This window comes from Nanorana parkeri, unplaced genomic scaffold (assembly GCF_000935625.1).
Source record: "Nanorana parkeri isolate BGI_ZX_2015 unplaced genomic scaffold, ASM93562v1 scaffold622, whole genome shotgun sequence".
Lineage (NCBI taxonomy): Eukaryota > Metazoa > Chordata > Amphibia > Anura > Dicroglossidae > Nanorana > Nanorana parkeri.
Window position 1 is genome coordinate 527,049 of NW_017306890.1, and position 13,081 is coordinate 540,129.

Genomic DNA, 13,081 nt, shown 5'->3' on the forward strand with positions numbered 1-13,081 from the left:
CCCCCCCCCTTCCTCCCTATTGTCAAAGAAAAATGATTCTATGTTTTACTAATGATTAGTTGCTTTTATGCTAATGTCGGGTTCTTGTCTGTTATCATCATTATAATACGGGATTATTAAAGAGCAAACACTTCAATAATAACAGGTTCACTTGCTGGGGTGACTTTACAGAAGATGTTTTTGAAACAAGTTGTTGTTCTCGTCTCCTGGAATGTACTGTTGTGCAATGCGTAAAGACAGTTGTTTTAAAGAGACCCCACACAGCCCTTCTAAGCCCCTGCATAACCCTCCTGAGACCCCGCACAACATCCTGAGGCCTGCACAGTCCTCCTGAGACCTGCACAGCCACCTGGGACTCCACACAGCCCTTCTAAGCCCCTGCACAGCCTCCTGAGACATGCACAGCCACCGAGACCCTGCACAACATCCTGAGGCCTGCACAGTCCTCCTGAGACCTGCACAGCCACCTGGGACTCCACACAGCTCTTCCAGGACCCTGCACAGCCTCCTGAGACCCTGCACAGCCACCTGGGACTCCATACAGCTTCCTGAGACCCCACACAGCCTCCTGAGACCCCACACAGCCCATCTGATACCCTGCACAGAATTATGAGACCCTGCACAGAATTATGAGACCCCGCACAGCCTCCTGAGACCCCACACAGCCTCCTGAGACCCCACACAGCCCTACTGAGACCCTGCACATCCACCTGAGATCCTCCGCTGGAGACATCAGGCCGGCACCCCGAGGCAGCACAAAGTATGTCGCTTCAAATTATTCTGCAATGCTGTATAATGCATTGCTGGGATTTTTTGTTCCCTATAGCCGGTTGCCATTCATCACTGCTTTATAATATATTGTTGGGATATGCAGTCTTCTATAGCTGGTGGTATTTGGCATTGCTGTATAATGTATTGCTGATATTTGTAGTCCTCTGCAGCCGGTTTTCATTCAATCAGGAGTTAAACCTTAAAAATACATTCAAGTCCCTGAACTCTGAGCAACAATGTATCTTATTTGTGTCTCACTCGGCTGTAGATCCTCCAATCATCTCTGACACTGTCCTTCCTTCTGGAGGGGGGGCTACGTCTGTTCCCCATGGTCCCTGTGTGTGTTGTAAAGTAGTCACCGCTCCAAGCTCGCTCCCGGGATGGACTACAATCTCACATTTAGCTTACTATTGATTTGGGGATTACTGGCCCTTTAAATCAGGTTCAGCTTTGGAAATTGTAACAACTGAATATCCTTTGAAATTGAAGAAAAAAAAACAAAATGACAAAATAAAATCTTTGTAACTATACATTGTGTTCTGTGGACATCAGGCACACGTGTCGTAATAATTCACGCGCCTAATGAGAATGTCTCTGTGGGGCGCAGGGAATGGCAGCGGCGCGGTCGCCGTCATCCGTTACCCCGTCCTTGTGCCGGTGAAGGTCTCACAGTGGGATCTGCAGAGAAGAGTCTCCGGCTTGGGCTTTCGTTCTGTAACACAATGTAATTCGCTCACCACCTGTACGTCGTGCGCCGCTCCCGTCGCTGCAGGGGCCACAATATTTTCTGGATTATACACACAAAGCGCCGCCGCCGAAATGACGGATCTTGGCCGTTGTCGCTGTAATCTGTAATCCGCGTAATTGGGTATTTAGTGAGCTGTGTGTGGCCGAGTGTCCCGGGGATTCATGTACAATGTGACAGGTGACTATGTACTGATGATCAGAGAAGGACTCCCCCGGGTATAATATTGTATAAAAATAGGGCTACCTCCCCTTTCCACCATCCCAAGTTTTACAAATTGCATTAAAATACACATATACAGTACCTATAATGGGAAAAGCTACTAGGGGGGGGGGGGGGGAGGGCACATGGGTAACAGAAATACTCTGGTACACTGTGGGGTTTAGTTGGTATGAGAGTAAAGTGGACATATGCTTTAAATCTGAACTCCGGCCTTCCCTTCAGTCTTGCACAGTTGTACCGGCTCCTCTCCTGGACTGAAATTGCTTCCTCTGATTTCTCTGCACACTGGGAGCTCCTCACAGTGTACATTAGAAGATGCAGCAAGTCAGACAGAGCCCACCTCCTTTCCTGGCTGGAAGTCGTCCAGCATCATCTAGAAATTCCCCTGGCCCATCCCTTTCATTCATTGGATTTCAGTTCCTTCAATCATGGAGGCTCAGCAACACATATGGGAGTCACCTAGGGTGGTCTACATGCACCTAGGGTGGTCTACATGCACCTAGGTACGTCCACTCCTCCAGACTGATATCCACCCATCAAGGCATTCTGATATTTGCATAACTACTCCCAAGAGCCCGCCCACTGCTTGCATCAGGGCTGAGGGCTCCTGAGTAGAGTACTTAGGCAGGGTGCCATGATGTTGTCAGGAAACTATATACAGCACCCTGCCAGACCCTGCCACCAGCCATGATATGCCTGCATTGCACAGATGTGTAGGGACCTAGTGATGATGTCACTGGGTCTAAAAGAAGATTTTATCAGCATGTTGATGAGGGGGAGGGGAGTGAAGGAACCAGGGAAGGCAAAATATAAGCCGCATAGACGTCTGATTGAAGATTGGTCTAAGCCCTGGCTCGGATGGCATTTGGTTTGCTAAAGTACTATGGGGTGGGAGGATATATCAAAGCTGAAGCAGACAGAATCTGGAGCAGTTACCCATGGCAACCAATCAGCTTGTCTCTTTAGTTTACTAAAGAATGTAGAAAAGAAGCTGATTGATTGCCATGGGCAACTGTTCCAGATTTTATGAATCCCCCTCTATGTATCATACACATGTGCCTTTAATTAGTCATAAAAACAATTTTTTTTTTCCATTTCCATCCTGTCCACCTCCCAAAGCCTCTTTCATCCACTTCCTGTCTACATGCACTCGCCCCAGCGTTGACTACCCATTATTGCTTAGCAGAATTGCATTCCTGATGGTGACAATGGTGGACCATGCTTGCACAATATGTGTTGGCATGGCCACTTGCAGTCTCCATGAGGGGTGACAAGGCAGGAGAACAATTGAGAGACAGTTGTCATCCTATAACAGGAAGTGCCTTGCACAGGGGCCACCATGGCAGGATCACGGGGGGATCATTTTAATGAAAAGCGCAGATTGAAAACCACGTTGACACGTTGAAGCTTCTGTGAGATTTTAAAGACGGGGGTTTGGATCTACTTAAAACATTGTTACTAATGTCACGGCCTCCGAGTCTGGCGGCACAGCCAGAGGTCGCGGCTTTTGTTTAATCCGCTACCGATACGCGCGTACAACTGGTGGAAAAGTTCCCCCCCCCAACGAGGGCTCGATAGCTTACATTCCTCGCGGCATTGGAAATAAAAGCAGCGAGTTAGGAAGAGAGAGAGTCCATCGATCGACCTCCCAGTAATTAATGGTAATGAATTGCCCTCCAGCCCTGTTCCAGTAGTTTACTAAGCTCTTGAAAAAAAAAAAAAAGAATTCAATGTTTAACTGGAAAAAAAAAAATCAAAATGAAAGCCGATCACCTTGTGTGTACGCTGGGATCAAGTCCTACAATGACGGATGATAGACAAATGCTTTGTTCTTTTCAGTGTCAAAGGAAATTAATTTCTGCCTGGCTTGTGTTTTTCTCCGAGGCAGATATTGATGAATGTGCTGAGGGCATCATAGAGTGTCACAACCATTCCCGCTGTGCTAACCTCCCGGGGTGGTACCACTGTGAGTGCAGAAGCGGTTTCCATGACAACGGGACCTACTCCATATCTGGGGAGTCCTGTGTTGGTAAGCAGACCTCGCTCGAGAACTTTTTTTTTATATCTATCTATCTATCTATATATTTTTTATTTTTTATCTTTTCTCTTCATTTCCTAAACGCTGCGCAAACTGTTGGCGCTATATAAATCCTGTATAATAATAATAATAACTCCATGTAAATATGGTGACGGGACTCTCATAATCATTAAAGGAATTGACATATTTGTACAAAAAAAAAAACTTTTTTATAAAAAAATTAGCGAAGCTTGAGAAAGACATAGTGTGACCTTGAGGCATTGGCGATCTTCTCCAACACCCACCCATCGAATGAATGAGTCAATGGAAGGACCCGCCTTCAGCGTAGGGAGGAATTAAGAGCCCTGTTACATGACTGATTCAGACAAGAGACTAAATCTCCATCTGGATCGTTTTCTATGGGCTCCACTCTCTCCCATAACCTGAGTTACTACACCTCTTTTAAAGTAGGCATGTCCACATGGGCACCCATCCGTCTTCCCCATGACTTGTAAAGAACCTCACTCTCTATCCCTTTCTGCACCCAGTCCCCTTTTCCCAACTTTCTAAATTGCTTTTCTACCCAAGTTTTTTTACCGTTCCCTGCCATGGGACTACCATGCCCCCAACACCTCAGTTAGGCCACTTGCTATCCCTCTCTGCGCCCTACATCCCCTCCAACCCTCTACTTTTCTTCTCTACTCTTTATTTTCTCTTCAATTTTCTATTTCCTGCCATGAAACTACCTTGTGTCCAACACTACAACTAGACCACATGCTATGCCCCCCTTCGCACTCAACCCCCCTACCCCTTTCCCAAGCCCTCCACAATTCTTCTCTCCTCTTCATTTTTTTCTACCTTGTCTCCAGCACCTCAACTAGGCCACACACTATCCCTATCTGCACCCAACCCTCCTACCCACTTGCTCAACCCTCTACATTTCTTCTCTACTCCTCATTTCCTCTTTTCCGTTCCCTGCCATGAGACTACCTCAACACCTCAACTAGGCCACATGGTGTACCTCTCTGTACCCAACATCCCTCTAAACCTCTACATTTCTTCTCTACCCTTTATTTTCTCTTCTTTTTTCCATTTCCCGCCATGAATCTACCTTGTCTGCAACACTACAACTAGACCACATGCTATCCCTCTCCACACACCTTACCCCCTTCCTAAGCCCTCTACAATTCTTCTCTACCCTTCATTTTTTCTACCTTGCCTCCAGCACCTCAACTAGGCCACACTTTATCCTTCTCCACACCCAACACCCCCATCCCTTTCCCAAACCATCTAAAACTCTTATCTACCATTAATTTTCTCTTTTTTGTTCCCTGCCATGGGATTGCCTTGTCCCAACACCTCAACTGGGCCAAACCCCATCCACTCCACACTCAACCCCCTCAACTCTCTACATTTCCTCTCTATCCTTAATTTTCTTTCTTCTCTTCCGTCCCTGCCATGGGACTACCTTGTTCCCAACACCTCAACTAGGCAACATTCTATTCCTCTCTGTACCCAACCCACCTCCCCCTTCCTCTAAACCTATAAAGCTCTTATCTACCCTTCATCTTCTATTCTCTTTTCATCCCTGCCATGGACTACCTTGTCCCCAAGACCTCAACTAGGCCTTACTATCCCTCTCCATGCTCAACTCTTAAAGCTTGGGGAAAAAAAATAATATGCTGAAAGCCAATTATTTGACTTTGGTGAAAACTTGTCCAAATGATCAGTAGAGATCCAGAGATCTAGGCATCTAAATTAATGTGAAACTCTAAATATTTCCTGCAAAAGTAGATCTTAGTTTTCAGACAATGGTCACCAGAGCAAAAAGCAGAGAGAATCTCTCTAAAGGGTTTACAAACTTAAATATAATAAAAACCTATTAACAACCCATCCCGCACCATACTGTTCAAGGTGCCCAGCCTGCCATGTAAGACATATGCAAAAACATCCAACACACCATGAATACAAGTAAATCCTTTTATAAGTCCAAAAGCTCAAGTGCAAAAAGAGACTAAAAAAGCATTATTCTACTGATATCTCGGGGACAGGGAGGACCCCTGGGTTCTCTCACCTCAAGCAAGAGGTCATCAGTGTCCTCAAAATGTAATCAGAATCACATTTTTTGTACTTGTATTCATGCCGTTTTTCAACATGCAATAAATACCAGGCTTTAGATAATCTTTAAAGGAGAACTATGGGGTCAGGGCTTTTCTCCATAGTTCTCCTTAGGCTAACGGGAGGACACAAACTAGCGTCCTCCCGTCACCCAAAGCTCAGTATATAGGGAGCTACAGCTCGCGGTATACTGAGACGCCGCAGCTGAAGCGGATCCCGACAATTATGTCTGGATCCGCCCAGCTGCGTGAGTGTCTAGAGGCAGAGCCAGTTGTACCCGCCCCCTCCCCCGTCCGTTCCGCCAGTCAGCGCTGCAGGATCGGAGCGGGGAATCCAGTCCCTCCCCCTGTCACGGCAGAGAGCCGTGACAGGATCGAGAAGTGATTGAACGCCGGTATGTGTTCGCTCACCTCCCGATCTACTGAGCCAACCTGTGACAGTTTCATTGTCACAGGTCGGCTAGAACTATGAGGAGGAGTGAAAAGCACTCGCCTCATAGTTCTCCTTTAAGTTTTAGAAGAAAGATGGAGATTTGCAACAACAGCCTCAGCTGCCCATCCTTCCGGATCTAGTCATATTTTCACATGCAATTGTCACTAAAGTTGATCCCTACTGATGTATTTCTTCATCACTTAAATCTGTAAAAAATAAGTCGAGGCAACTGGACTTGCTGTATTTTTCTGAATTGAGAAAGCTGGTCGGATGTCCAGTGAAACGTCTTCAAGAAAAATACAGCAAGTCCAAGTTGCCTTGACTTATTTCTTACAGATATACCCCATGACCTGGATGAATGAGAACCTTCACAGACATTCTTCATCACATGCTAAGTTTGAATTTCCCATGCTTGTGACAGGTTCACTTTAACCCCCCACCCCCCTCCCCCCCTATAGACCATATATCCGACTAACTGCCAATATAGGAGCATTCAGTCTTAGAAATGATTAAATCGGGGCTCTCATTTCATGCTGGAAAAAGAAAAAGGACGATTGTTGTAGCTGCATAATTTTCGGAGGATATTTCACACGTCTTATTGGATTATAGCAAGAAAATTCCAGTATAATTAGTTGGTAAAAGAATTGTGAGCTCCACGTTGAATATTAATAACCTCCCCAGAATTACGCCTAAGCCAGAGTGTATTTCTAAATGCAGATCATTGCCGTTATCTATTATTATTATTAGCTCTACTTCCTACTTTTATTGTAATGACTTTGCAGTTTGTACGTGTGTATCCATTCCTCTAAATTATTTTACTGAGGTTATATTTACTGCTGGTAGACTTTGTACAGAGTTTTTTTTTAAAGCTGAACTCCGGGTGCAAAAACATTCATTTAAATATATTCCTCAATTCCCAGAAAGGATCTGAGTCCCCTTTTGTGGACCAAATGCCTTTGGGACCCGACTTATTATCTTGTAAAAGTAACAGTCACAAAGTCACTGTGCTGTACAAAGCCGGAGCAGAAAGCAGAGCTGTGGGAGGGACCCAGCAGGCTCCACCCACTACAGGCTGTCTGCAGAAAACTATAGGAGGGGGTGGAGACAAGACCAGTCACCCTGCACAAGGGGAGAGAGAGCAGCAGTGACCGGTCTTTATTACAGGAGGGGGCAGAGACAAGATCAGTCACCCTGCACAAGGACAGAGAGGAACAGTGACCGGTCTTTATTACAGGAGGGGGCGGAGACAAGACCAGTCACCCTGCACAAGGACAGAGAGGAGCAGTGACCGGTCTTTATTACAGGAGGGGGCAGAGACCAGACCAACCACCCTGCACAAGGAGAGAGAGTAGCAGTGAGCGGTCTTTATTACAGGAGGGGGCGGAGACCAGACCAGTCACCCTGCACAAGGAGAGAGAGAGCAGCAGAGAGCTGTTTATATTACAGGAGGGGGCAGAGACAAGGCCAGTCACTGTGCACAAGGAGAGAGAGTAGCAGTGAGCGGTCTTTATTACAGGAGGGGGCGGAGACCAGATCAGCCACCCTGCACAAGGCAGAGCAGCAGTGAGCAAGCTTTATTACATTAGGAGGTGGAGACAAGACCAGTCAGCCTGCATGCTGTCAATCACGCAGCTGGGTGGATCTCGACAGTATTGTCGGGATCCTTCCCGGCTGCGGCGGTCTCAGTATACCGCGAGCTGTAGCTCCCAATATACTGAGCTTAGGGTAACGGGAGGACGTTAGTTTATGTCCTCCCGTGACCCTGAGGAGAACTATGTGGAAAAACACTGACCCCATAGTTCTCCTTTAACGTGTTAATGTTGTTTCAAAAGACATTTTTAATCCCTGGTGATCCTGCCATGAAGGTCCTTGTTCGGGCACTTCCTGTTATAGGGTGACAGCTCTCTGTTGCTGTCTCCCAACTGTGCTCCTTTGTTGTCACCCGGTCACACATGCTTTTAATGGAGACTATACACTGAGTGGCCGGATTATTATATACACTGAGTGGCCAGATTATTATGACCACCTGACGTTTGTAGGCAAATGAGCTATAATTTGGCGCTGAAGTTGCTAGAGGGCCAGACCATTATAAATAGGGAAGCGGGTTGGTTACCACGACAGTAGAAGTGATTTGTTTCTGAAGATACGGGGAAACAACGCGATGTAACAGCCTTTGAACGCGGGATGATTGTTGGCGCTCGGAGCAAGTGGCTGTTTCAACACACATTTCACAAATATGGCCCACTGTTGTCACCACCAGGAAACCCACCCTGAGAAATGCCATGCAGCCATCGCTGGCGTGCATGTAGACAGGAAGTGGCTGCCATAAGATATAATAAAGTGTGAAAAATAAGTAAATGGTAATTGTTTATGATACACAGTGCACATAGCAAACTAAATGTCATGCAGGTAGGGTTTACATCCCCTGTAATAATTCACATTAACACGCAGCACTTTTATACCTCTATAGTTTGAATTTAGCCTCAGTGATACATTAAGAAGGAAATGTCCCTTTGATTTGCGATCATTAGATGTAGTATATACTCCGGGTACACCTTTATAATCGCTCCGCGCTGCGCGGGATAGTCACAGAATTTTATGCTTCAAGAGCAATAAATAAAAAAACTAAAGAGAGTCTTCTGCCGGCGACAGACGTATACGGATGTGTACGAGAAGCGTGGGAGCCATATAAACTCTAATTAACAACAGTAAAACTGACAATTCACAATCTGCACATGGAATTTCCGCTCGTCAACGTACGGGCGAGAGCGTGTATCAGCTTCACCGCGGGAACAGCGGCGATGAAAGAATGGAGAGGAAAAAAAAAGAAGACTTTCCGATGACTTGAGCCAGTAGGTGAGGTCTACCCCAAGAATGGACCCATCATGATGGTCCATATCTTACATGATTTCATAGGGCAATGGCACCATTACCTAATCCCATTGGGGGAAGCCAGGTGTGACTTAAACAAATATATCTCCCTTCCTTTTGATGCAGTTGAGCTTTCATTCAAAATCAGATAGTGAAGCCACCCTGTGCTTCTATTAGATCACGCCAAGAACATTAGATGGGCCTTCTTGTCTTGATAAGACTCCCTCACATCAAGGTGAGATGACGGCTGTCTTGGCATTGAACCTATTGCTCCTTAAGCCAAGGTCAGGAAAGTTGTTTATGACTTTGTCTTGAACCCCTGTTACCTCGACCTAAAAAGCCACAATGTTCTAGATGAACTATAGTTACCTCTATCTACAAACCCTCAATGTCCTTCATGAACTCTAGTTACCTCTATTTACAAACCCTTAATGTCCTACATGAACTCTAGTTATCTCTATCTACAAACCCTCAATGCCGTACATCAACTCTAGTTACCTCTATTTACAAACCCTCAATGTCCTACATTAACTCTAGGTACCTCTATTTACAAACCCTCAATGTCCTACATGAACTCTAGTTACCTCTATCTACAAACCCTCAATGTCCTACATGAACTCTAGTTACCTCTATTTACAAACCCTCAATGTCCTACATGAACTCTAGTTACATCTATCTACAAATCCTCAATGTCCTACATGAACTCTAGTTACCTCTATTTACAAACCCTCAATGTCCTACATGAACTCTAGTTACCTCTATCTACAAACCCTCAATGAGAAAAAAATCCAAAGCGCCAATAATGACTAACAGATGAAAATGAAGTGCAAGCGAGGATAACTAGGGGTGCTGCCCCACTTCAGCCTGGGAAGCTGCAACACTATGGGAGAAAAGAAAAGAGAAGGGCGCCCACCCTAGTGTAGATGGTTTTTAATAATGTGAGCTAAAGTACAAGGTAAAAACATACTCGCAAAGGAGAATCAGTAAAACCATATGAGATGAGCCAGAACGATATCTGAATATCAGCTGCACAGATGCCTGTGTATCAACACAGGACTCCTTTTGATGATGCGTTTCCGGGGCCACGCCCCCTTTGTCAGAACAAACCCTCAGTGTCCTACATGAACTCTAGTTACCTCTATTTACAAACCCTAAATGTCCTACATGAACTCTAGTTATCTCTATCTACAAACCCTCAATGTAATACATGAACTCTAGTTACCTCTATCTACAAACCCTTAATGTCCTACATGAACTCTAGTTACCTCTATCTACAAACCCTTAATGTCCTACATGAATTCTAAATACGTTGACACAAAAAGCTAAATGTTCCACATGTTACTTATTCATACAACTTATTATATATGTATTATATGTAGATATGGTGTTTCCACTATATAATTGTGCAATATATAAATGCAGGACTTATTACTCATAATTATTTCTTATTATTCTCTACAATACATTGCAAATAAGAAAGTAGAGTATTCATCATAAATATATCTATCATATGTGTAAAGCTAAACCTTTCAGTAACCCAACTATAATAATAATTGTGTGTATGCTGATCAATATCAACATGAAATAAATGGGTTGATATCAAAATCCCACTACACCACCAGCGGCTTACTGTTTTATTTATAGGGTCCAGAAGACACCCATCATCATGGCCAAATCCTCACTAGGGCACCATTGTTAAACAGAATATTGGCTCACCCAAAATGGCTGCCACAGTGTGCGGATGCCTGTGGTCTGTATACAGTGGCTCCTCTTCTTCCCCTGGTGACGCACTCTATTGGGTGGCACCGGGTCACCTAACGAAACTCAGAATAGTGGTCCTTGCCTCCTCGCCATGCTACTCACAGGACACCTGCGGCATCCACCTCCACACGCCCTGTTTAAAGGAGAACTATGAGGTGAGTGAAAAATCGCTCATCCTCATAGTTCTAGCCGACGCGTGACAATGAGACTGTCACAGGTCGGCTCAATAGATCGGGAAGTGAGCGAACACATAACGTCACCCGCTTACCTCTCGACAATCTTCCTGCAGAGAGCGGTGACTGGTCACTCACGGCTCTCTGCAGGGATTTCTCCCCCCCCCTACTCCGATCCTCCTGCGCTGACTGGCGTAACGGATGGGGGAGGGGGCGGGTACAGCTAACTCTGCCTCTAGGTAGGCAGAGCCAGCTGTCACTCACGCAGCTGGGTGGATCTCGACAGTGATTTTGGGATCCGTCCCGGCTGCGGCGTCTCAGTATACCGCGAGCTGTAGCTCTCTATATACTAGGCTTTGGGTGACGGGAGGACGCTAGTTTGTGTCCTCCTGTGAGTCTTAGGAGAACTATGGGGAAAAACACTGACCCCATAGTTCTCCTTTAAATCCCTCTCTGCCATGAACCGCACAGCCAGCCTTGCGCTTTGCTCCTCCATCCTCTTTCCGAGTCGGGTTCACCTCACCCAGCCTAATTATGCGTGTTTATTCGTGCTGAAAATTAGACGGGTTTATTTATTTTTTCGGCCCCGAGGGTGGAAGTGAAAAATCAATTTCTGAAATATCTGTCAATTTAGCAGCCCGCGGGCTAATTTAACGCGACCCTCGGATCGCCGTTGAGGTGAGGGTGCTGAACAGGGAGGAAAAAGCATGATCCAATTAGGAGGGGACGTGAGGCTGTCCTCCGATCTGTAATAAAGAATTGATTTTTCGTTCTCGGATGAATATTATGTCCTTAATTGGTGGCATGGAAGCCGGTGTTTGTGTGCGGCCGAGCATTGCACACAAAGATGTTTTATGCCGTTGGTGATGTGATGTGATGTATGTAAGTGCCGCCTCCATAATCCAAAACCTGCATTTTTTTAATTCTATTTGTTTTTCTATAAATAAAAAGGTCATTCAGGTGTGATCACCGGGTGTTTTTTTTCCCTCAGTAAAAAGTTGCCCTCTACTTTAAGGAACAGTCCTTGGGGACTTCTGGAATCTTCATGAGCTTTGTGTATTTCTTCCAGATCTGTGTAGTAATCCAGTGTGAGAGCTTCCTGTAATAAACGCGGCTTACTGCTGCTTTCTCTCTTTGTGCAGGGTGACTGGTCTTGTCTCCGCCCCCTCCTGTACTAAAGACCGCTCACTGCTGTTCTCTCTCCTTGTGCAGGGTGACTGGTCTTGTCTCCGCCCCCTCCTGTACTAAAGACCGCTCACTGCTGTTCTCTCTCCTTGTGCAGGGTGACTGGTCTTGTCTCCGCCCCCTCCTGTACTAAAGACCGCTCACTGCTGTTCTCTCTCCTTGTGCAGGGTGACTGGTCTTGTCTCCGCCCCCTCCTGTACTAAAGACCGCTCACTGCTGTTCTCTCTCCTTGTGCAGGGTGACTGGTCTTGTCTCCGCCCCCTCCTGTAATAAAGACCGCGGCGCTTACTGCTGCTCTCTCCTTGTGCCGGGTGTCTGGTCTTATCTCTATCCCCTCTTGAAGTGTGTGGGGCCTGCCGGGTCACTCCCACAGCTCTGCTCTCTGCACAGGCTATGTACAGCACAGTGATGATGCCACTGCTACTTTCACAAGGTAATATCTGGGTATGTAAAGGCATTTTGTGAAGTGGATTTATATGAAGTAATACATGTAAATGAATGTTTTTGGCGCCCGTCGTTCAGCTTTAAGAATGGTAACGCTCGTACTGAGAGGAAGGAACTTCAAAGCTCAAATCACTGTGCAGCATTCCTGGGGTGCACAGCATGCATATGTAATGAGGAGGTATCTCCGCCCCATGTCATTACAAAATAAACATAATAAAACTAGGTTGCAAAATTTTCAACCCCACTGATACGATTTTTGTTCGTCTCGTCTCATACAGAAAGATGGAAAAGCGGAAAAATATAAAATATGAGTTTTCTGCATTTCTTGGAGTAATAACCCCC

The 13,081-nt window shown here is 45.7% G+C and overlaps 1 protein-coding gene across 1 annotated transcript in view; it reads left to right on the forward strand.

The window, feature by feature from the left end:
- Positions 1–13,081, forward strand: part of LOC108792271 (protein kinase C-binding protein NELL1-like) — a 187,751-nt gene that overhangs the window by 145,095 nt on the left and 29,575 nt on the right. Inside the window, exon 4 of the mRNA XM_018563012.1 lies at positions 3,627–3,767. Coding sequence (XP_018418514.1) covers positions 3,627–3,767 — 141 coding nt within the window. The remainder of the gene's footprint in view (positions 1–3,626; positions 3,768–13,081) is intronic.